Genomic DNA, 25,135 nt, shown 5'->3' with positions numbered 1-25,135 from the left:
GAAAAAAAATGGCGCAAAAGGGAAGTCACGTAATACATGTGCGCGTGATTAGGGCGTGGTTAGGGAAAGGGGATCGGGGAATGACAATCTCCAAAGTCGGATCCGGTAAGCCCTCAGAAACATGTCCGTAGAACGGCAGCCCGGGGAGCGCCCGGACTCCGCAGACCGACCGGAACTGGAGCGCCTGATACTGGAGGCCCGGAACCGACCGAGACCAGCGCGGGATGGCCGGGATCCGCACCGGGTAAAGCTCCGTTCCCGGAACTAACGAACTACCACCTCTGGAGCTGAACTCTGAGCAGGAGTAGACCTTTATTTAAAAAGACTGATCTAAATAGACAGTTGCGGGCCTGATTTGTTCTAGTGATCCAGCCCGCCTGATCCCGATACCGGTGTGGTTCTTTGTGAACCGCTACGGGTCGCGGGGAGGTTTGAAATCAAAGTTCTCCAAAGCGAACTAGATAGAAAGGCGGTTACAGCTGCCGGTCACTGCGAGGATCCTTCAAAGAGGATTGGGAAAGACCACGTGACTCAGCCAGACCCATGACTACCTGAGCCAGGTGTGGTGGAGCTCACGTAGGACCAGAGGAGATACGGACCTTTAGCGATCAGCATAACGACACGTGTACTACAAGTGAATACTAAGACAGTAGACTAGAAGTTTATGTTTATATACTATCAATAAATCCTATCAAATGTTCCAACTTAGTCTGATGAAGTATTCAGCTAGTATTCATTCTGCACTACATGCTTGATAGTATATTTGCTATGTTATACTTACGTATACTTTATTTAAAAAAAACCTCAAGTGTACTATGTTTTGCTGATTGTAACCAAACAGAGCTTTCTCTAATGATCAGTATTTTTATGTTAAATTTGCTGAGAGAATTTAAAAGTTTGAAGTTCACTTAAACCTTTAACACGGAGCTCCAGTGTTTATATTCTTTGATTTACTGTAACTTTTCAATCGTTAACACGATTGCACTTCTTTTCTCCTTCAGAATCTGCTGGAATTATTGTGTTAACTGTTAAAAAGTTACAGTATGTTAAAAATGTCGTCTTCAAGCGTCACCGGCGACGCCTCAGGTGTTAAAGGTTAGACTCAAAAGAAAAATGGAATACTGGAAAAAATGACATAACTTTCATATCTGCAAAATCTGTTAAGGTAGCTTCAGAAGAGGAAGAACATCAATAAAATAAAAGAAGAATCCAACATTAAGTGTTACATTTAATCTATACAGCCTAAGCAAAATGTAAAAATAAGAAATTACAAAAAAAAGTTGCATAAATACTATTTCTGGATAAAAATAAATAAATCTAGCCAGTTTACAAATTAGATTTTTACTCAAATTTGGGTATGACTGTGTTTTTTTATTTTTATTTTGTTGCACTTAAAGGGTAACCAAACCCTAAATCATTTTTTGGGGCTGTTGACTTCTAGAAAAGTGTCTTTAAAAGTGCTGTTTGTTGGTTATTGCAATTTTTTTATAAATTAAAATTGTTTAATTCTTGAAAATGTAGTCAAAATTGTCAGTGTGCTGCCCCCAAAGGTTGAATCAAGGTATTACAGTTGAATTTTATGATTGGTCGAACCATTTAAGTTTTAGAAGTTTAATGTCATGGGTTGTGTCCGAATTCCCCCCTAATCATTATATAGTGCGTTCGCCATTTTTTAGTGCTGTCCGAATCTACCAATCCCAAAATCAAGTGCTCTCAATTTCCCAAAAGCGTACATGGATGGTCACTAGATTAGTGGATATAGACCACAATGCATTGCGGTTGAACAACTTCGAACAAAAAAACATTTTTAAATGCAATATTTGAATAAACCATCCACATTTTTACCATCAGAACACAGTGGAGTCATAAATAAACAACGTGAAATGTTCGTATTTATTCGGTTTTCCCTTCATTAAATCGATGACGTCGTCCGGTTTTTAGAAAAACAAAAGAAAAGTAGTGAGCATCGTGTCAGAATTACCTTTAAAATCCAGCACACTATATAGTCTCGCACTATATAGTTTTTTATTAGTTAAGGGTTGGGGTGATTAGGACACAACCATGATCTGCAGCTCCAGTAATGATAGTCCAGCCCCGCCCCCCTGAATGGATTTTCATATTTCAGCTATGAGTGGAGTCGGCCTCCAAATTCCCTGTTTGGTTACCCTTTAAGTATTTTAGGATCACAACAATCCAAAACCGTTTTACTTTTCAGCGACTGAAGCTACAAACCCTAGTCTTCCACACACCCTAAATGTCTGATGGAGTTGAGTGGATGAGCTAAAACACGCTGTACAAACACAGACGGAGCTCCATTTACCTGTGCAGCCATGTTGTGTCAGAGTCCTGGTCTGGAAATCAAATGGATGCTATGTTCACAATTAACACAATTTGCGCATCAAATCTGCGTCTGCTGCCTCTCTATTGACACTCGTCAAATTTACTGCAACACGTTTGTCCAAAAGTGTTTTCATAAACTCACCGCTTGTGGGTGGAGCTACCATCCAAAGTTTTAAGCCTCTTTGCTACGTTATGGAAGAGACGGATGATGTTCAGATGAAGAGCTTGACAAAAGCATCAGTAATCACGTCTCTGTAACCCAGTTTGATGACTTGCTGTCCTGCATTAGTCAGAGGAAGGAAACAATGAAAACAATTAGAGCAGGATGTGAAACTCAATCGCACAAATCCAAAACACAACTTAGACCGCGGGCCGAACCGCACAAACATTTATTGAACACTCTAAAACTACATTTTTAAAACTATAAAAATGCAACTTTGTAACAAAATTATAAACTAGATATATAGCATTACCTGCAATAATGATAGCGTGAATGCTGTAAGCTGAATTTGGCCACTAAAGATGCTGAAATTGGTAGCCGAAAACGCTGAAGCTGATAGCCAGCATATTAGCTAAATGCCAAATTAGCCTGAATAAACAAACAAAAAAACTTAGGTTACCCAAAACACCTCGCATGTCGCTGAAATATTAGCTTAACTCCAAAACAGCCTAAAAAAACTTTTAAAAAATTAACTAAATTACCCAAAAGAGCTACTATGTAGCTGAAATATTAGCTAAACATGTGGTTTTTATGATGTTACCCCCATGCCAGTAAACCCCTTCAGCCTATGTGTTCTGTCTCAGTAGGTTGATGCCAACCTGACCCAGCTGCAACCTGCAGAGGAGCCTCCGGATGACTGCGAGCGGATGGGGACGCTCTTCGGAATGATCAATAAGTGCCTGCGCGGGATCGGCTTCAGCCACATGTACTTCGGGAATCAAACCGTGGAGCCAGTGGTGATCATCTTCTTCTGGCTGCTGCTCTGGTTCCTGGGCATCCAGGCGTTGGGCCTGGTGGGAACACTATGCATCATCATCATCTACATCCAGGACTGATCCTGTCAGAGGAGCGCCGCCTGCTCCTACACGCGGTATCTGGTTGATGCGGAAGACCTGTGGACGTTTGATTCAGTGGTTTGAGGTTTGTTTGGCCGGAGAGTGCCCAGAACCGGGCCTGATCACAGTTCAGCCTGCCGGCCGACGGGGTTTCATGAACCAGAACCAAACAGTCTGTCCACCTCCTTTCATAAAAGAGCAGCATCAGTTTTTCGGAAGACCCTCTGGGCGTCAGGAGATGCTGTTTCAGCAGCAGCTCTGCAGGATTTCCCCCATCTAAGCCTGACTTTGTTCTCCAATGTGTGCGCTCACACGGAAGCCCCTGACAGTCAGCGGTACTGTCATGCTCTGAAAAGTTCATGTTAGTAACGGGTTAAACATCAGAGGTTCTCACAAAGCTGTTCTTTTATCTTCTGGAGGGAATAAACGAGCAGAGATGTATGAACTGTCTGTCTGGCACATGTTCCAGTCCAGGTTGGACCTGAGCACAGCTGTATCAGCCCACTGGAGGAGGTCATGACCCGAGTCCGGCCTTCTGATCAGAACTGCTGACTAATCCAATTCAGTCTGTTTCTCTATCAGCTCTAATGAAAGTTTTTCTTTGCTTTTTCCAACTTTGAGGGGACCGGCAGCACAAATGCCACCTTCCTGAGGGGCGGAGTCACGGTCCTTTTGTTAAGTTGAAGCTTCATGCTGAGAATCAAGCTGAAACAGCACGGCTGAAGCCGAGCCGGTTCCAAAACACTCACTAGTGCATGTGCCGAGCTGATGAGCATTAATAATACATCACTGTCTGTTAAAGTGTTCTCCGTCTGTGGGTTCTAGGGAAGTCATTTCTATGATATGGTGAAAGTGCCTGTGGGGAAGCTGGTGTCTGTTTCTGTCTACACATGAATAATGGATGACTCCAACCAGAATGAGCTGCTTCTTACTGATCAATAAAACTACTCAACTGGGTTTGAAGCAAAGACCTGCTGCAGTCCGATCTACTGACTAAGAAAACGAACAGAATGAAGAGGGAAATCATGTTTGATAAAATAAGACTTTTTACAGATTCAGATCGACAAGTTTATGGACCAATGAGATCATGAAGTGTGTAAAAAACAATTTCCAATCTAGAAATATTAACCTGTCAAAGTTAACCTGCAGTCATCCTCTCCATTCAGTCATCACAACCTCACTGTGAGCTGCTGTAGAGCAGGACTGTTAAAATCAATCACACAAGAGGCCTAAATCCAAAACTCACCTTAGGTCATGGACCGAGCAGGATAAACAATCTAAAACTAAATTGTTAAAACTTCAAAACCGTAATTATTTAACATAATTATGAACTAGATATAGCATTATAGCTGCGATAATACTAGAATGCTGTAAGCTTAATTTGGCCGCTGAAGATGCTAGTGCTGATAGCTGAAGATGCTGAAATTGATAGCTAAAAATGCTGGAGCTGATAGAAAGCTAAAATATAAACTAAATGCCAAATTAGCTTCAAAAACTTAAAAAAATCTTTGGTTAGCCAAAACAGCTAGCATGTAGCTGAAAAAATAGCTACATTTCAAAATAGCCTAAAAAACAGAAAATAACCTGAATTAGCCAAAACAGCTAACATGTAAATATGAGCTTAACTCCCAAATAGCTTAAAAATATTTCAAAATCCCAAATTAGCCAAACATGTAGCTGAAATGTTAGCTGAATTCCTAAATACCCTAAACAAATCTTAGTAAACGTCAGTCCAAACAGCTAGCAGAATGCCAATTTTTATAACCATAACTTTTTAACATAATTATGAATAATAAAAATGAATATTATTCCAGAATAAATCAAATTAAACCTTAAATAACTTTCAACATTTTGCTCTCCATAAAAATATATTTGGTCACAATTGTACAAGCTCAAAATGAGCGCAAGATAAAATCAGGCCATTACTGTATAACAATAAAATAAAATGATTGGATTGCTGGATATAATTACCCAGAGGGCCTTGACTGTCACATATGTGCTGTAGGTCATCCACCCACTAGCACAGCAAACATTTGTTCACAGTGCTACTTTAAACATGGGGGAGTGTTGTTACAACCAGACAAAAATACACTTGACAGGTGAAGTGAGACAAATCTGTCTGGAGTTTGCTCCGCCTGCTGAACAATATTTTGAAAATAGCAACAGGAGAAAAAAAATTTGGAGCTCACTTGGCTCCACCTACCTGTGATTAGAGTTTTTCTCCGTAGGTTTGGCTCATTTCCTGAAACAAGAATGAAATTTCCATAATTCAAAGATTGTTTGGCCAAACACACTTGTACTTGTTCACAACAGAATGTCATTTCTCATTGCTTTAGTCAGATTTCATTTGCATTAGTACATGTCTCAGATGTGTCAGTGAAATTTGCTAGTTTTTTTGTACAAGTTCCCTAGAGTTAGCGCAATAAACCAACATTTTGCACAATTTTCAATAGCTTAGATCCTGTTGATTTAAACTGATGAGACAATTCTGAGTCAATTGGCCGCGCCATTCAAAACATGTCGGCAAAACTTCATTCAGGGAGCCATCCTATTCACAATTATTAGTACATTTTTCAAATCTAGTCAAGAACTTTATGTTATGAACAATACTAAAATTCTTGAAACAATTATTAGATTCAAGACAATTGTTGATACTGAGGTCAAATGAATATTCACTAATGAATGAAGAGTTTTTCACATCTCAAATAGCCAATGAGCCAGTGAGTTCTAACTCCTCACAGGTGCTGCCTAATGTGCCTATATAATTGTAAATGCTGGCAAATATGTATAAATAGGCCAGGGCAAAAACCATTTGTAGAATGAACATGGAGGAGCAACAAAATGAGCAAGGTCAACTTCCTGCTGGAAGAAGGGGGAGAGAACCAGCTGGAGGAGGAAGAGGAGCAGTGAGGATGCGTGGTGGTGGGATAAGAGGAAGAGGAGCAGTGAGGATGTGTGATGGTGGGATAAGAGGAAGAGGAGCAGTGAGGACGTGTGGTGGTGGGATAAGAGGAAGAGGAGCACGCAGACACCATGCTGTCCCAGATGAAATACGGGCCACTATTACAGACCATGTTGTCAACCATCCCCTCACAATGGCAGAGGCCGGTCGCCAAGTACAGCCTAATGTGAATCGGTCTCATCCGTTGTCCAAACCTTTCGCAGGGAAACATGTATGTACTCAACAATCCGCTGTGATGTGGATGAAAATCTTTGGCCAAACAGAGAAGAGCGTCTGGATGGACAAAACGTCTAAGCAGTTTGACCTGCAGAGCTCACACACTGACAAAGAGACAATACTTTTTGAGGGCTCTGACCATCCATGTGAGTGAAAAACTTCATTTTGACCCAAGAGTAAAGAGTTTTGGAGGAGATATGAGCGTCTGCAGGTGATCCATGGTGTTTTGCTGGAAAATCCAGGTTGTTTTGACATAATTTGGAAAAGAATGAGCTGCTGAAGTGTGTGTGAAGAGTTTTGGAGAAGAAACTTGGTTTTACTAGAGATCTGAACTGTTTTGGAAAAGTGTAAGTTTAGCCAAATGATCTTTTATTTTAATACATTTAATTTCTGTTTCAAGAAATGAGCCAAAGCAACAGGGAAAAACTTAAAAAAAAAGTCATAACCTTGAAGCTCCGCTGTCTGTATTTGAGAACTGGACTCCCCCATGGCGTTCCAAACAGGAAGTACCCGCTGGGTCCAAAAAACCAAAAATCACATAGACTTCTATAGAGAGATAAACAGCTGTTAGTTATTCTATTGGTCAGAATAACAATGCTTGCTCTCATACATTTAAACATGTCATAGATGGATGGATGGATGGATGGATGTGTGGCAACACGAGCGGTTCAGGCACACACTAAAGGGGGACTCAAACCAGATGGAGGCGTGGTTCCAGATTTAAAAAAAGTTTATTTATAAATAGTTTAAAAGTAATGAATTACTAAAAAGACCTGTGATAAAAACCATTGGGGCCTAGAGCCCACCTGCAGCAGAGACCTGGTTGCTCAAGCAGAATAGATAACCAAAAACAAACGCATGCATAAACATAAAAGAAAAGCACAAAACCCAGGGAACAGCACAAAACAACCAGAATGTCCACTTGAGAACCAGTCCCTGTTACTGCAGCTCTGAAAGATTAAAACAAATGAACAGGCAAATAGGCCCTTTGTGGTATACAGGTCAATAAAACAATCAAGTAGAAAAAACGTTAGTCCGTCGGCTGCTCCAGCAGGACTCCGGCAAAATGTAGGAGTACCAGTCCCGACAGGCCACCAGGTTCCAGAAGCACCAATATGATCCGCTGAGCAGAGGGAGTGCAGGGGTTGCAGCCGTGCGGTTGACCCAGTGGAGCTGACGTGGAGGACCCGTGGAGCATCCGTAGCCAGTCTTGATTGATAAAACCAGACACAAAAAAAAGACCCCAAAACAGCAGCGGGTTTCACCTACATAACCCTGTAGGAAGCAATTTACTCAAATTCACTTCTACCTAGTCGCATGCTGATTTGCAATACGACTAGGTCTTCCAACTACCAGTGGAGCCCAGTGGCAACCCGTGAAGGGAGGTAGTCTCAGCCCAAAAATCTGGATATGTCAGCTCAGTCCCCTTTTATAGTAACCAGGTGCTTATTAGCAGCACCTGGGTAGGATTATCTGCATCTGCACATCAGCCTGATTAAACCATCCTGCCACAGATGGATGGATGTATGGATGGATGGATGGATGGATGGATAGATAGATAGATAGATAGATAGATAGATAGATAGATAGATAGATAGATAGATAGATAGATAGATAGATAGATAGATAGATCAGACACCTCTGCCTTAGAAGACTTTATATCTAACTTATTGACCATCAATATAACAGCCCAGGAGCCCACACAGACTCACTCAGGTTCTAGAGTGGGGGTTCCCAACCTACGGCCCGTGGGCCGGATCAGGCCCACCTTCACACTTGGCCCAGCCCCCCAGACACTATAAAAAACACAGATTGAGACACATATAGAACGTGACATTTTAGGCTAATTTGGCATTTAGCCTACATTTCAGCTACATGCTAGCTGTTTTGGCTGATTTAGGCTTTTTCAGTTTTTTAAGCTAATTTGGAAAATAGCTAATATTTGAACCCCATGCTAGCTGTTTCGGCTAAAGTAGACATTTTACCTTTTTGTATGGTTAATTTAGCATTTTGCTAATATTTTAGCCAGCTATCAGCTTCAGGGTTTTCAGCAATTAGCCACATTTAGCTTACCGCATTCACACTATAGCATTATGTCAGGTAATGGTATATATCTAGTTTTTTTTTTTTATGTTTTAGCTTTATTTTTTTCCATGAAGATTACAGAAATCAATTGTGATGTTCTAGAGTACCTTGATCCTCCAACCCTCCCTGACGTCACATTTTGTCCCAGAAATGTAACTCAAATCCACCAAAGGTTGCAGTTCCTCAAAAGACCACTGGAGGCAGGTTTCAAAAATGAATCATTTTCCATTTAATGTTACAATGTCTGACGGGACACTAAAACTACATTTACAGTCTGCTGTCAAAATCGTTCAATATTTTTTCAACCAAGATTTTTTTTTCTGACAGCTTCTCAAAGGAGCAATGGCGTCATCAGCAGTTGCCATAGCAACCACCATCAGCTCGTCAACTGGTTCGACCGGCGCGTGCGTGTCAGGAGGCGAAGAGGGGCGGGATTTGGTGCTCCTAGAGGTAGATGCGCACAGTCAGGTCCGGGTCCGGATTCCGCCACCGCGGCCTTTTGGAGGAGCGCGCGGAGGAGGAGAGGAGGTCGGATCGCTGAAGGAGGTGCTGGTTGAAGCGGGAGATGGATCTATGATGAACGGGCTGCAGATGCAGCATCCTTTTCATCCGGGAGGTATGACAGCAACGCAGCCGCTGATGATCATCCCAGCCAGGTCCCGCTTTCTCGCTCCTCCTCCTCCTCCTCTGCGGAGGAAGATGGAGCAGAAAAGGAGCGAACTGGTTTGACAGAGCGCTGAATGGGACCTCCAGATCCTCATCCATGGATTGGCCTGTTAGCTCGGCCTTGCGGGGCAGCAACTCCACATCTGAGTCGGTGGGTGTTCGTCTCATCAACCAGCTGAGCACCGCTTCACCTGCGTTGCCCAGGTAACTGCACATCCACCTGTAGAAATGTGCGTATGCGCAGGCATCTCCAGAACAGCTGCTGGAGGCTGGGATTGTTTCCCCCCTCTTTGTCTCAAATCAAAAACACATTTTTTCATAAAAGGAAAAACTATTTATCATTTAAGCAGCTTTTTAAAATTTTAAGGTCCTTTGAATGAGATGAGAGGATTTGTGGTCACACAACATGCTAAAGATTTTTCAGCCTCAGCTCAGATTGATTCATTGATTCTGTTCCAGTTTTCTCTGATCTCAATGGCCGTCTGAGGTCCAATAATTCCTTCATCCCCGACTGAAGATCATTCAACAGACTGAATAGGCTGTTCCTGCAGAAAACCTTTGATTTAATTGACAGTGTTGGTGCAGGTCTGGGATCTGCAACCTTCAACACCATTCGAGTTGATGTCTCACCGACTAGAAACCACAAAGTCTTATTTCACCCTTTAGAAAAAAAAGACACTGATTTGTATTTAGGGTATTGCCAATTATTGATTATGCCAAACTTTTGAGTCCTGGGCATAGAGGACCTAGGCGGCTGCCTAGGTCGCCTATGCCCAGGTTATTGTTACTATTATGATAAATATAAACAAACTATTGTGGGAGGTTTTGTATGATGGCCGAGACCCACTGTTGCAGGAAAAAATGAAAAAATAAGTGTGCAAATAAGCAAAAACTCTACAAATAAAAAGAAACACAAATTAAAAGAATAATAAATTAATGGAAATAAAAAAGCCACAAGAGAAGTAGATTGAGTTAAGAAGAAGTTAGAAGTGTTTCCAAGTTAAAGTCTCCCTATGAGAACTTTTTTTATTAAAAAAAAAAACATTCTCAGTAGTGTTTAAATTATGATTGTGGAGTTTTTAACCAGAATCCCACAACCTAAATGTCTAAAAAGCAATTTTTCATGTTGATCTGAAGCCTCTGTTTCCAAAATCTCCTCTGAGGGGGCGTGGCTTTTGGCGCTCCGCTACTGATCTCCCCCGTCTTATTATGATAGCTCTGTGTCTCACTAGCGTAAATCTTCACCGCTGCTACATTAAAACATCCATCAATCTGGGTAATGTCCAGCCGTATGGTTCTGATCTGGATGTCAGTTCAGACGAGGAAGTGAAGATCTTCATGGACAGAACTTCCTCCAAAATCCTGATTCTTTCTCCTTCCAGTTCACCAAAGACTCTTTTAGCTAATTCTCCAATGTTTATTGACTGTGATCAATACATTCAATCATTGGTTTCTCAGAGTTCTTGATAAAATAATCAAAGCTAACATCAAAATGCTCTTTCATTGATTTACAATCCTTTCCAACTGCGGTCAAATGAGCCGCCGTTCACATTTCCGTGGTCACATCAAGAAGCTCCGTGGAGTCTGGTGGAGATTTTCCAGCGTTCTCAGTCCTGCTACCGTAAGTATTGGATGAAACTCACACCAAAAATCCAGTGATGCTGATTTGACCACAGAAATGTGAACGGCAGCTCATTTGGCTGCTGTCAATGTGAAGATACCATCTTCTCTTCTCCAGAACCTGAACTAGACACTAGGAACAGATGAGGGTTTAGTGCATGTGCAGCAGAGCTGTTGATGGAAAGAAGATCATTCAAACAGAGTCTGTCCAAGACAGTTTGATTGACAGATTTAAAAGGAGAAATACTCAAAAAATACAAAATGATTTCTTATTACGTTTGTTCTCTTTCATGAAAAAATACCACACAGACATGTTAAAAAAAACCACAGCATTTAGGGGGACTTTGAAGGAATTAACCTTCCAAACAACTTCTTTCTTGCGTCTTTAGGGTGGTTTCCATAGTGACCAGCCTGATGACGGCCACCACAAAGACCTCTCCACCTTCAGGAAACCTGACAGCGCTCAAAGAGCAGAGAGATGGCGACGCCGGGACCCATCAGACGTCCACTGTGCCGGTCCTGACTTTTGCGGAGACCAGCTCAGCTCTGCAGGGAGCCGTCGTGGCGGCTCAGGCCCTGGTGCTGCTCTCCATCTTCATCCTGTCCAGCCTGGGTAACGCAGCAGTGATCATCGTCATCATCAAACACAGACAGCTGTGGACCGTGACCAATGCGTTCATCATGTCGCTGTCTCTGTCAGACTTCCTCACCGCCGTTCTTTGCCTGCCCTTCTCCTTTGTCATGCTCTTCAGTAAGGACGGCGTCTGGATGTTTGGAGATGCATTCTGTGTGGCCAATGGATTCTTCAACACTTGTTTTGGCATCGTCTCCACTCTCACCATGACTCTGATCTCCTTTGACAGGTACTATGCCATCGTCAAGCAGCCGCAGGCTAAAATTGGGCGTCAGAGAGCAACTCAGTTGCTGGTGGCTGTTTGGTTAACGGCCGTTTTTTTCTCTCTGCCCTGGTATCTGTTCGTTCATAGACCGACACAAGTGCACAAAAAAGGTTTTTACCACTGCATGTACGTGTTCCACTCGGGTAGCTCTGGCATGGGGGCACTTTACAGCATCTGCCTCATCCTGGTGTGCTACCTGCTGCCCTTTTCCCTCATGTGCTTTTGCCATTACAACATCTGTAAAACTGTTCGCCTCTCTGAGATCAGGGTGAGGCCTGTGACCACCTATGCATACCTGCTGCGATTTTACAGTGAGATGAGGACAGCCACCACAGTGCTCATCATGATTGTCTTCATCATTGTTTGCTGGGGGCCATACTGTCTGATGGGGTTGGTCACAGCAATCGGAGGCTACTCTTTCAACTCCGCCATGGACACAGTGGCTATTTGGTTAGCCTGGGCCAATGGAGCCATCAACCCCCTGATCTATGCTGTAAGAAACCCCAACATCTCCATGCTGCTGGGGCGCAGCAGAGAGGAGGGCTATCGGACTGCACACCTCTCCAGCCAGAGCCAGAACCGGGAGGTTCGGCTGAACCAAGCGGTGAGGATCAAGGACAGGTACATGAGCAGACCTGGGATGAACAACTGCAGCCGGCTATCCAGTTCAAGTCCCGGAAAAACCGGAGGGGCAGGAGATGTAGCAATGTGGGCACACAGGAACCCTACAGTCTTCTTCTGCCGGGACGCCCAGCAAGACACGGCAGTGCAGCCCCACACTGCCGGGGCGCCAAAGACTAAGACGGCTGACACCAGCCTGTGAAGAGCTGAGGCCATGAGGAAAACAAGGCTGCATCCTCACCCGGACTGTTCTCTCGAGACTACTTGGTTGGTTCTATTCAGGACCTTTGTCTGGTTTTAACGTCTTTGTCTCTTTGGATTTACGCTGCTTATTTATCAGTCAGAGAGTCAGAAATAGCTGAAGTTCTCGGCTCAGCAGGACTGTACACACTGGAAAAACTGAAGATGAGATTTTTGAACTGTTTGGTGTCAGCAGAAGACTGGTAGGATTCCTATTTCAGTCTACTGTGATCAGTCTACTCATGAATCAAAGGAGCTGAAAACGTTTAAGTGCCAGATCCACAGCAGGTAGTGTCAAGGGGCTTAAGGAAACTAAAACAAAAAGCATTGAACATTAAACCGTTACCACCGGATCTTTAGTTCTAATGTTGTCGTTCTTTGAATTACTGTAACTTTTCGGCCATTGACGATGCTAATGTAATACCAACGGATTCTGAAGCTAAATAGAGACTTTACTTTGTAACTCCCAGAAGCCAAATTCCATGACTGGGGTTTGGGCCGCCGAGGCACTCGCCTTCGACTGCCACCCAAACCTCATTGCACCTTCTGAACTCTCCTGCAGGTGGTGGTTCCACTGGAGAGGAATCCCACTTTGTTCCTTTGGGCTGGACCCGACAGGGGTCCGTGGGAGGAGCCCTGGCAACCAGGCGCTCGCCACGAGCCCCAACCCCAGACATGGCTCCAGGGTGGGACCCCCGCAAATGCCAATCCGGCTGGCGTAACTGGATCTGTGCCCTCTCTGGGTGGGTGGAGTGCTCCTGCCTCAGGTGGAGGAGTTTAAATATATTAGGGTCTTGTTCACGAGTGAGGGAAGATCGGAGCGTGAGAACGACAGGCGGATTGGAGCGGCGTCTGCTGTTATGCAATCACTGTACTGGTCTGTTGTGGTGAAAAGAGAGCGGAACCAGAAAGCAAAGCTCTCAATTTACCGGTCGATCTTCGTTCCAGTCCTCACCTATGATCATGAGCTCTGGGTCAGGACTGAAAGAACGAGATCCCGACTACAAGCGGCTGAAATGAGCTTCCTCCGGAGGGTGGCTGGACGCTCCCTTAGAGATAGGGTGAGGAGCTCAGTCACCCAGAGAGAGCTCGGAGTAGAGCCGCTTCTCCTCCACATTGAGAGGAGCCAGTTGAGGTGGCTCAGGCATCTGGTCTGGATGCCTCCTGGACGCCTCCCTGGAGAGGTGTTCTGGGCATGTCCCACTAGGCAGAGGCCCCGGGGAAGACCCAGGACACGCTGGAGAGACTATGTTTCTCGGTTGGCCTGGGAACACCTCGGGGTCCCCCTAGAAGAGCTGGAGGAAGTGGCCGGGGAGAGGGAAGTCTGGGCATCTTTGCTTAGACTGCTGCCCCCGCGACCCGGTCCGGATGAAGCAGAAGAAGATAATGGATGGCTTTGCAACTCTTCACAGTAGTAAAGTGTTATCCTATGTAGACATCGGGCATGTGGTGATTTTAGCATACAGTGTTAACACTGGACTGTCGCTACCCAATGCTAGCGCATGTACTCACAGTTGGAAGAGGTTTGGTGTGAAATGTCAAAGCGGTCTAAGTCTTGTACATCTGCATTCCGATATATGAAAGACTTGGAGCCATAAAAAATGGGGCACAAAACACAATTATTAACTTCTCCTCCATCATCAGTTTTCAAACAGTTTGCACTTCCATGTTTTGAAAAAGACACCATTCAAACATCAATACCAAATCCCTGATTGGTTAAAGTTCAACTGGTTTAACATTTAAAGAATAACCAAACAGGGAATTTGGAGGTTGACTCCACCCACAGCCAAAATTTGAAGATCCAGTCAGAGGGATGGGGCTTGGGGACAGAACTGTTATCATTACTGGAGCTGCAGATCGTGAGATTTCTGAAAACTTACATGGTTTGACCAATCACAAAATTTAACTGTAATACCTTAATTCAACCTGTAGGGGGCAGCACAAGGACAGTTTTTCACTACATTTTCAAGAATTAAACTAGTTTATTTTAATTTGTCAAAAATTTTGGCAATTACCAACAGATGGTACTTTTAAAGCCCCATTTATAGAGGTCAGCAGACAAAAAAAAAAAAGATTTAGGGTTTGGTTACCCTTTAACGTTCACTCTCTTTCGCAGTCCGTTTTGTACATAAAGCCTGAAAATGGACTCAAAAACTTGCATAGCTGCACGGGAATATAAGAGTTTTGAGCGTGAAAACCCAAAACGAGCATATATGCTAGTTTACGCAGACTTTTTATCTGTCGTGGCCACTTGAATTATCCGAGCCCGGTGTGAACGTAGCATTACAGCAGTGAGTTCAAACACATCAGCTTCAGAATTTGTTGAAATTACATTATTTGACGGCTGAACAGTTATGATAGTTTTAATAGCTGATATTGTTTCCTGTCGTCGGGTACAGCTCTGGTATTAAAGGGTTAATCCATTAGATTAAGATTGTTATTTACTGAAGAATCCCATTCATTTCCGTGAGGCCTAACCGCACTAACTGTAGTATGAAAAAGACCTAAACTAGCAGATTACATGGAGCAGATTTTGTGGTAGAATGAGAATGACAGGAAGCAGACTGTAAAAGGGGGCAGCTGTGATGGGGTCAGAGGGGTCACTGAGACAAAGAAGTGCAAGAGAAAGGCCTATATTCCTATAGTTCAGAGGTCACAGAAGGTTCTGGGGCACCGGCTCGGTCTACGCCTGAGAAGATCGAGGGTTAAATCCTCTACATCAGTGTCATTGGTTTGGTCTTTGATGTCTGTAGAAACAAAAAAGATTTTTCAGTATTTTTGCATGTGTATGTTCACCCCACCTCATGGAATGATTGACAGAGCGTCTATGGGTGAAGAGGGCGGAGCCTAGCTGTTCTTGAAGCCGATTTCCATCAGTCGTGGTGTTTTCATTTGTTGCTAAAGTGTGGATTCCACAGGAGACGAACCGACTCCAAAATGAAAGTTAAACTGATCTCAGGTTGATTCTCAGGTATTCAAGAAGTTATGGGATACATTTTTAACAACAGAAACAAAATCTGAAGGAGAAGGTTCTGCTTATGTTTCCACACAAACTGTGAATGGCATCAATCACTGTTGAATCTTGTCCTGCTGTTATTTTTAGGTGTATGCGTTGATGGTCGACTCTTCATCTGCACATCCAGTCCTCATCAGTTACAGAAAAGCTAATGTTGTTTGTTTGTTTTTAGAGGAGGGGGGGGGGTCCAATCATGTGAGTTTATTAAACAGAGATTTGTGTTCACATTTGCTTTGGAAAGTTTGTATTTTCATTTGTACTTTGTTAATGAAAAATAAAAAGAACCAGAAAGACAAACACAAAACTCTCACTTTTTCTCTTCATGTCATATTGAGAAACAGTTGCAGAAGCAAACTTGACCCTTCTCAGAGAAAAATGTTCCTTTAAAGTCTTCCTCTGATAGCAATCCTGTTTTTAGACTTTTTAACATCTCTGAGAAACCAATGATTGAATGTGTTGATCACAGCAACGTCAATAAACATTGGAGAATTAGCTAAAAGAGTCTTTGGTGAACTGGAAGGAGAAAGAATCAGGATTTTGGAGGAAGTTCTGTCCATGAAGATCTTCACTTCCTCGTCCAGCTGACATCCGGATCAGAACCGTACGGCTGGACATTACCCATGTTGATGGACATTTTTATGTGAAGATTTATGCTAGAGGGACACAGAGCTATCATAATCAGACAGGGGGGGGATCCTAAAGCCACACCCCCTTAGAGGAGATTTTGAAAACAGAGGCTTCAGATCAACATGAAAAAATACCTTTTAAGACATTTAGGTGGCGGGATTTTGGTTAAAAACTTCATAATCTTAATTAAAACATTATTTTTTATTTTAAAAATTGTCATAGGTGGACTTTAAGGTTGGGATTTCTTTGATTCAAGCAGAACCTGAATTTTGCACATCTGCAGGGTCAGGTTTTTGTGAAGTTTTCACACAAACGTTTATGAGGAGAGGAGACAGTTGAGGCAGCCTGGGAATCCTGTCTGGATGCCTCCAGGAATCCTGCCTACACAGAGACCCCAGGGAAGACCTGGAACCCGCTGGAGAGACTACAACCTTGGGAGCGCTTTGAGGAGGTGGAGGAAGTGGATGAGAAGATGTTCCAGATGAGGAGAAGAAGATGGATGGCATTCATCAGAAATCAATAATCAATAAGAAACAAGACATCTGTGAAGTCATCCAGGTCACAATTATCACATGATTGTGGTCGTTATGGTAACTGCAGGGTAATACATTCATTTGTTGTTTTAGTGGCTGAAGTTCGATGTGTTTTTGTTGTCATTTTCACAAACATTATTCATGCACAAAACAAAAGCACAATTTTTTTTTCCAGGCACTGCTTTATTTCATCACAGTGTGCTGAGTTAACAGTTACAACACAATATGAGCATACACAGAGTAATCAGAGTCGTGTGTTCATATGGCTTGGCTGAACGGAGCAGATCCTCAGTGAAGCAAACAGCTTTGCTCTCAGTTCATTTGAGGTTTTTAGGCAAAAAAAAGCAGATTTTTAGTTTTTTTATAAAGTCAGACACTCACAAACAGAGTCTTACAATGAAACGGCTGCTGGTTTCCACGTCCTCCGTTACCTTTGGTACAGAAGCAGAAGCTGCAAACACGCGCTGAAGCTCCTGCAACACTGAGGGAGACGACTGAAGGCCCGAACTGAGACACAACAAACTGTTCTGAGTGATCCAGAAACCCTCAAACATCCACTTCTTTAACCCTTTAACCCCGGAGTTTATGTTCTGGGATTTACTGGAACTTTTCAACCGTTAACAGGATCATTCCAGTAGATTTTGAAGGAGAAAAGCGGCGCTCATGCCGTAGGTCATTGTTTTTACATGAACTAAACTTGAAATTTCTTGTTTTGACACTAAATGGAAATTTGTAAGATGAGGTCAGATTAATTAAAAAAAATTGTAACTAAATTGATTTCTTTTTAAAAATATAATTTATATTTTTTATTGATTGTATAAATTGTGGTATTACTGACATTATATTTAAAAATAAATGTAAAGTAATTCAACTAAACATTATTAACATGATAGAGAACATGATATCATCTGCGAATGTCGGCAAAAAACAAAGTATTTTAAAATTTGTTTAAAACAAATCAAAGAAATTATTTCAAGGTTGTCCTCTTAATCTTCTTTTTTAATTCCAATGTTAGTTCTAGTTTAAAAGTAGATTTTTTATGGCTTTTTTTCACTTGGTTCTGTTTTTTCCCAGTCAAATATAATTATTGAATTTTAACTTATATTAAAAAAGAAATTTCAATAAAAAAGTTTCCAGGCTTTTTTCTGTAATAGTTTAATACAATATTTTCTTTGAATAATAAAAGATTTCAACTTCTAAAAATGGCCAAAAAAATCAAATTGAATTTTTGTGAAGTAAAACAAAAGAAACACAATTTGGAATCAGAAAAACGTCATGATCACAGGAATCATGTGAATTTTCAATGAACAGTTCCTTAACTTTATGTTTTACCATTAAACTAAAATCGTCATACTGATGTGTTTGGGTCAAATTTTAGAGATTTAGGACATCTGTAATTAATTGCTGAAATATTTTAAAATTTGTTAACTTATTGTCTCATTAAATCGACTCATGAATTAAACTAGAGACCCCTGAATAAATCAAATTTGACAGTTTTTGCTCTGTATTCTCAAGGCTGATGCAGGTTTCATGAATTAGAGAAGATTGATTTTCTCAAGTTGAAAAGGCTTTTCTGGGGCTGAAGCTCCTCTTTCTGTTTCATTCATTTTTACTTCATTTTTTGGGGAAAAAAAACGTTTTTTACCTCAATCTTTTTTTCTTTAATGTCCCTTTAGGGCCTCCGTACCTTGGGGAGCAATACACACAGTTCATATTTTTTAATAAAAACATGTTTTGTAAAACACTGTTTGGTTGACGGGGCAGTTAAAGGGTTAAGTGTTGAGGGTTGTAGACTCCTGACTTAAAGCTTTGGACTAATATTCTGGTGAGACAGAAGAGGAATTTTCTGGAAAAAAAAAAAACATCTGAACTCATGGCACGGAGGTGTGAGTGTGGTGGTGTGGGGCTCAAAGAAGTTTAGTGCAGATCAATGATCCAATCAGAAGCAGGTCTGCCTCTGCATGAAGGTTCTGGAAACAGTCCAGACCAGCGAAAAACCGGACAACGTTTCTAAAACCAAAGTGTTTGGTCAAATCTCTGAGGCTGAACTTATCCGACAGAAGAAACTCTGACAAACCAGATCGTCTTCTGATGAAAGAAACCAGTTCAAACGTCGCTCCAGGAAAGGCTCCAGCACAGTGACCGAACACCTGTCACAGCTGTTTACTGGTGGACCAAACGTCCCCCGAATGAGCCAAAAAGAGAGTGAAGGGCGGATGATCTCACAGCACGGTGGACACATAAACGGCTTCCTTTCTAATACTGAAACTATGCTACTAACAGCTACGTTGCTGCACAGAGACTCAAAGAAAATGCTGTAAAAGTGATTTATTTTTTCTCCTCAGCATGTTTTACCAGGCAGATAAAAGCAGCAGAGAGGCTCCTCGACATGCAGCAGGGCTGGAGAAACCTGGTTCAAGTCTTCCAGCAGCAACGCCTTCTCAGTGATGTGGTCAACGAGGAACGACTTATGAACACGTCGACATTTTTCGGACTTTCTGTGACACATCAGAGTATAAAATCTGCAAAAACAACCACGGTTGTTGCTGGCGGCTGTTTGGCACAGGCTCAGAGGAGCTCGCTGCAGAGGAATCGGCTAGAAAAATAGAATTTGGTTTGCTCCATGGAGGCATTGCAGTTTCCATAAAAATGACACACTAGGAAAATGAAGGAGCATGCAGCTAAAGAGGGAACAACCGGCTATGTTTTCATGACAAATCTCTTCTTTTCTTCACTACATGAGCAGCTGCAAGAGGAAGCAAGCAGTTTGGCTTTTTTCTTTAAAAATTCAATGGCAACGTTTCCTCTGTGGATCCTGGAGTTTTATATGTGCAATATAGCGTCAAGTTTGATAAGAAGCTGCTCCACACTCAGAAGATTGCACATGTAAAACCCCAACTGCTGTCCTCCACCTGCACTTCACAGATACAGATACCCGATCCAGTACACCAGATTGAAAAGGCCAAACGCAGTGGGAAAGAAAATTCGGGAGTACGAGTCGATCTTGGACACGCGGACATGCATCCTGTTTTCGCGCCAGGCACCTGTGCGGCAGTCGTCGAAGCAGCAGAAGAAGCTGGCGCAGTCCTTTCCGTCCAGACACTCGTAGGCGAAGCTGTCCTCCTCGTGGTACGGCACAATGTTGTTCATCTGCAGCAGGGAGGTGCCCGGCCGCAGGTTCATGCTGGAGCCTTTGTTCTGTGGAGCCAACATGTTGCTTCAGCGTTTGAATCGGATTCAATCTCAGACAGAAGGAAGATGCACCTGAGCAGAGATGTTCCCTTTGGTCTTCTTGGTCTGCCGGTTGCTGGTGAAGTAGTGAAGGGTGCCGTACTCCATCAGAGCGGCAAAGGTGAAGATGAAGCAGACGGAGACAAAGAGGTCCATGGCAGTGATGTAGGAGACCTTTGGTAAGGACTTCCTGGAGATGGTGCTGAGAGTCGTCATGGTGAGAACTGTAGTGATGCCTGCAAGATCAGCACATGACCTCCTTAGAGGGAGGAGGATACACAACCTACAGGAAGCGTGATGTGGAGAAATTCTTCACAAATGTTTAAGACTATAACTTTACACAACTACTCATACAATGTTCACTAGAACAAAATAGAATAAAATAGGTTTTATTTATTTATGCAGTAAGAACTGCAGCTGAATCTCACAGACAAGCTGCTTTTACAGGAGAAAATTCCAAGTGCTTTTATTTTGGTAAATTAATATTTTTTTCAAACAGTCTACAATGTCTGGTTTTCATAACAAAATATATTTCAGTTTAAAAAAAACAAACAAAGCTGAAATGTTCAATGTTCTTAAATCAATAAGGTTCTATAAGCATAGGAGTCATGTATTTAACGGCTGTTTAGGTAAATGAATATTGTTTATTTATTATAGTATTGTTTGCTGTCATATTGAGTGGGTACCCAGCTAGCAAAGCCAGGTCGGCCCCATCTGGTTTAAAAGTGGCAGTAAATGTGGACCGAGTGGGTTTGTCTGCAGTTTCTGTGGTGGCCCCACCTGTGTTTGCCCACATTGGTTCAAGTGGACACTAAGTGGGTTAGCTTGCAACGCTAGCCAGCCCGGTGGACAGCGAAGCTTGTTAGATTGCTACAGCTGGCATTGCTAAATTAATACAGTAAAGCTTGCTAACACGCTACAGCAGAGCTCGATAGTGCAATAAAGTGGAGCTCGCTAGCTACCTACAGCGAAGCTTGCTAGTATGCTATGGCAGAGCTCGATAGAGCAATAAAGTGGAATTCGCTATCTCAATAAGGCGGAGCTTGCTAGCTCACTACAACAAAGCTCGCTGGCTCGATACAGTGGAGCTCAGTAGCTCAATAAAGCGGGGCTCTTTAGTTCACTACAGCGAAGCTTGCTAGCACACTACAGCAGAGTTTAATAGCTCAATAAAGCGGGACTTGCTAGCGTGCTACAGCGCAACTCACTATAACAGAGCATGCTAGCTCGATACAGAGTAGCTCGCTAGCTCACTACAGCGGAGCTTGCTGGCATGCTACAGCAGAGCTTGGTAGCTCAATAAAGGAGGGCTTGCTAGCTCACTATAGCAAAGCTAGCTAGCACGCTACAGCAGAGGTCGATAGCTCAACAAAGCGGAGTTCACTAGCTCAATAAAGCGGGTTTGCTAGCTTGCTAAAGCGCAGCTCACTACAGTGTAGCTTGCTACAGCAGAGCTTGTTAGCTCGATACAGCGTAGCTCGCTAGCTCAATAAAACGGAGCTTGCTAGGATGCAACAGCAGAGCTTGCTAGCTCGATGAAGCAGAGCTTGCTAGCTCACTATAGCGGTGCTCGCTAGCACGCTACAGCAGAGCTCGATTGCTCAGCAAAGCGGAGTTCGCTAGCTCGCCACAACACAGCTCTCTACAGCGGAGCTTACTTGCTAGATAATGCATAGCTCACTATAACGGAGCTCGCTAGCGTGAGCCACTTTTCTCCTTCAAAATCTACTGGAATTATGTTGATTGCGCTAATGGTTGAATAAAGTAAAAACAAAGAACATAAACATTGGAGCTCCGATGTAAAGGGTTAAACATCCCATACATGTCATACCTAGAGATGTGCGAGCAGGAACGGCGTCCTTGTTAATCCAGAAGGAGACCCAGGACAGGACCACTATCATGCTGCAGGGGATGTAGGTCTGGATGGTGAAGTATCCCATCCTGCGGCTCAGGTCAAAGAAGATGGTCATGATCACGTACTCCCCTGCGGGTCAAGAACGCCAACGTGAGATGAGAGATTCTGAAGGAGTTCTATGGGAGCTTTGGAAGTGTGAAGTAACCTGACTGAGTGTGAGCCACGTCCGAGGTGTTTCTCATCCCCACAAAGGCAAACTGGTAGAGTCTCCAGTAACGCTGGTCAGCCACTTCCACCGCCCGTCTCTGCCACCGATACATGATTTCATTCCTTGGATAGCCGTCTGCAGAACAGACACGAGGCAGAGGGGTCAGAGGCCGCGCAGACGCCAGCTCAGGTCCAGACCGTGTTCAGAAGGTGGATGCAGCCTCCAGCACTCAGGCCGTCGACCTTCTGAGAGGTGAGGAGGAGATGACCGGCAGCATCGCTTCCTCAAGTACATTTTTAAAAATGTTTCCTGCTGGTTTTTGCAGAAGCAGGACCTCCTCCTCTGGCCTGCAGAGTTCAGATTTTAACACCACCTACACTCAGATTTACGTATACCGTGGAGCTGATCCACCCAAACCAGGCCACTTCTCTTCACTTATATGATGCTGCCAAAATGTCTGTGGGAATCAGTGTTTTCACTTCATTTGGCTTCTCCTCCTGAGTTATTTTGTCATGAAACGATGAGCTTCCATGACAGCTTGGGTTAATGGTTGGAGGTTGACCCTGAGGCCATGAATGATGGACATGTCTTGGATTTTTTTCCCTGATCACCCAGATTTCTCTCCTCGTGGCAAAGAAGCTAAAGCAGACGGCTTTCACTGCAGAGGTGCATGCTGGGAGATGTCACAGTGGCTTCTTCCATGTCTGTACACAGTCAACGAAGCAAAAGAGCATTCAGGACGTCAGCGTCGCACTCGGTCTCATCAAATTTACTCAAATGAGCTAAAATGCCGTCATGGTGGCAGATTTAAGACTTAACCATGGGCTCTTCATTAGAATGGACATGAAGGGATTTTTGTCCTAAAACAGACAGTGACCTGACATGGACCTTCAGCTGGAAGATGACAAGTTTAAGAACCAGGACTGAAAGAATTAATAACCCTTTAACACCTGAGCTGGTGTTTATGTTCTTTGCTTTACTGTAACTTTTCACCTGTTAAGACAATTTGGAATTTTGAATCTCATTTCAGAATCTACTGGATTTATGTTGATCGTGTTGAAAAGTTACAGTATGTTAAAGATTTTGTGTTTAAGCATCACCAGTGACTAGGGTTAGAGTAGGGACTGAGGTTAATAAAATCCAATAATCGATTTGAATCAATTTAAGTTTAATAGATCAATAATCGATTCATAAAAGATATCAAACGATTTAGCACATAAAGCTAAAGTCCGCTAGCTTAATGCTAACATTTACTGGACTTTCCCAAAGGATGGCTAATGCTAACGCTCGGTCAACCTTCACATACATTACTGACTAATTTAACATCTTTATCAACTCACAGGTATGAACTTTCCAAACTCTTTTAAGGAAATATTTTTAAAGTAACTATGTGCAGTCTAAAACATCGTTTTTTCCTCATAGTTTCTCCTTGTGGAATAAGGTGCGCTCCCCACCAAGTGAAACGTCCTCCAGGAGAAGCAGAACAATGTTTACAATGTTAATGATCTGAACATTTTAGTTAGAACTTCTCCTTTAGAGAATCCATGGAACACTGGATGATATTAACAATCTCATTATTTCACTGATACATTTACAGTATGTGAACTGGATCAGATTAATATTTAAATTTTATAGTAGATTGAATTGAAGAATTGAAAGAATCGAAAAAATCGGAATCGAATCGATTCAGGCTCTTATGAATCAAATCAAATCATTTCTGGAAATTATAACCTATTTTATAACATTTGTATTGCATATTAATCTTCTTCTTCTTCAGCTTTCAACTTATGCCATTTTGGGGTCGCCACAGCGAAACAGCACCCACTGCTTTGCATCAGTGATTTGGCAGAGATGAAGCACTTTGTGGTTTTTACTTGTCAAAATTGTTATATAAATACATTTCTTCTTCTTCTTCTGTGACGGATCACAACAGGTTCTGTTTCACCTCAGCCTTTGGTGGGACCAGGGCTTGAGAGGGTCAAAGTAGCTTGGAGTTTTAGGTATCAAAGTGGACCTGCTCATCTGAAGAAGTTTGATGAGACCGTGCCTGCCAGCGCAATGGGATGGTCTTTACGGGGTTAGATCCAGATCACGATGAGACGAGGGAGGGCAAAAGCACAAAGCAAGCATCAGATGAAGAATGATACAGAAAGCATGGGTCAGATAAGGATGAGGCCACCGTCTCTTTCTGCTCGGGCACCAGAGCGGTTACAAGCAGGGAGAAAGAATCCTGGCCGTTATGAAGAGGACTTTTTCTGGACGGCTCGGCCGAGATGGAGTTTGAAAATGAGAAGGGAATGCGTCTGACCACCTACAGCTCGAAAACTCCAGCGGACACGAGTGCTCATCCATTGGAAAGTTATGCAGCTTAAGGTAGCACTCCGCGTTAATAGTCAACCTGACAGAAACAGAATGGTGACAGAAGGGTTAGGGATCAGCATGCTGGGTCGGACCCTTGACTCAACACACTTCCTGTTTACTGTCATTACAAATACGACAATCTGAGCCCCAAAAACGCACAGACAAACACTCAGCCCACTGTAGTATCAGGCAATGCAAATGGGGAGGAACCTTTGTATTGAGAGATATGTTCCCAGGGGGACGAGTTAATAAAGCGGAACCTGTGCAAACGGCAAGCGTGTCTCGTGTGGTTTGAGTTAGCTTTGAGACAGGTAAACTCAGCAACCTGAACACCCACCTCAGCGTGTACATGACTCTGCCATTGCTCCACAGCCTCAGAAGACGGTTTGGAGTCGTGATCCAGTGAGCGTCGGATTTTCTGGAGTTTCTGAAGAAGGTGTCGGGAATCCAGATTTTCCCCACCATGTTGCTGTTGAGCATGAGCAGCTTCATGGAGCTGTTGAACTTCAGCCGGCTGTCGTACCACGTCTGAGCGAAGAAGATGTCGATGGTGTACTCCTGTGGAGGCAGAGAGCACCCGCAGAGGGGCGGGGGGGGGG

At 43.0% G+C, this 25,135-nt stretch overlaps 3 protein-coding genes across 4 annotated transcripts in view; 2 read left to right on the top strand and 1 right to left on the bottom strand.

The window, feature by feature from the left end:
* fam241a (family with sequence similarity 241 member A) overlaps positions 1-4,366 on the top strand; it is a 7,929-nt gene extending 3,563 nt beyond the window's left edge. Inside the window, exons 2-3 of one of the 2 annotated variants that reach the window (XM_024274215.2) lie at positions 87-244; positions 3,148-4,366. In XM_024274215.2, the coding sequence (XP_024129983.1) occupies positions 122-244; positions 3,148-3,396 (372 nt within the window). In that variant the 5' untranslated portion in view covers positions 87-121 and the 3' untranslated portion in view covers positions 3,397-4,366. Of the gene's footprint in view, positions 1-86; positions 245-3,144 lie in introns of those variants that run through there. The other variant, XR_002919513.2, reaches the window with a different exon arrangement.
* Positions 4,367-8,660: 4,294 nt separating this feature from the next.
* Positions 8,661-13,058, top strand: LOC112149926 (G-protein coupled receptor 135). The gene is made up of 2 exons (XM_024277931.2): positions 8,661-9,529; positions 11,335-13,058. The coding sequence occupies exons 1-2, from the start codon at positions 9,423-9,425 to the stop codon at positions 12,665-12,667; spliced, it is 1,440 nt and encodes a 479-aa protein (XP_024133699.1). The 5' UTR covers positions 8,661-9,422; the 3' UTR covers positions 12,668-13,058.
* A 3,985-nt stretch (positions 13,059-17,043) lies between these two features.
* Positions 17,044-25,135, bottom strand: part of gabrg1 (gamma-aminobutyric acid type A receptor subunit gamma1) — a 16,453-nt gene continuing 8,361 nt past the window's right edge. The window contains exons 4-9 of the mRNA XM_024270020.2: positions 24,874-25,094; positions 24,491-24,573; positions 22,173-22,310; positions 21,944-22,096; positions 20,146-20,348; positions 17,044-20,079 (exon numbers count right to left, since the gene is read on the bottom strand). Coding sequence (XP_024125788.1) covers positions 19,801-20,079; positions 20,146-20,348; positions 21,944-22,096; positions 22,173-22,310; positions 24,491-24,573; positions 24,874-25,094 — 1,077 coding nt within the window. The 3' untranslated portion in view covers positions 17,044-19,800. The remainder of the gene's footprint in view (positions 20,080-20,145; positions 20,349-21,943; positions 22,097-22,172; positions 22,311-24,490; positions 24,574-24,873; positions 25,095-25,135) is intronic.

The sequence above is a fragment of the Oryzias melastigma genome, linkage group LG22 (assembly GCF_002922805.2).
Source record: "Oryzias melastigma strain HK-1 linkage group LG22, ASM292280v2, whole genome shotgun sequence".
NCBI classification, from domain to species: domain Eukaryota; kingdom Metazoa; phylum Chordata; class Actinopteri; order Beloniformes; family Adrianichthyidae; genus Oryzias; species Oryzias melastigma.
The sequence above is the reverse complement of the archived record's forward strand: the minus strand, read 5'-3'. Positions and strand labels throughout refer to the sequence as shown.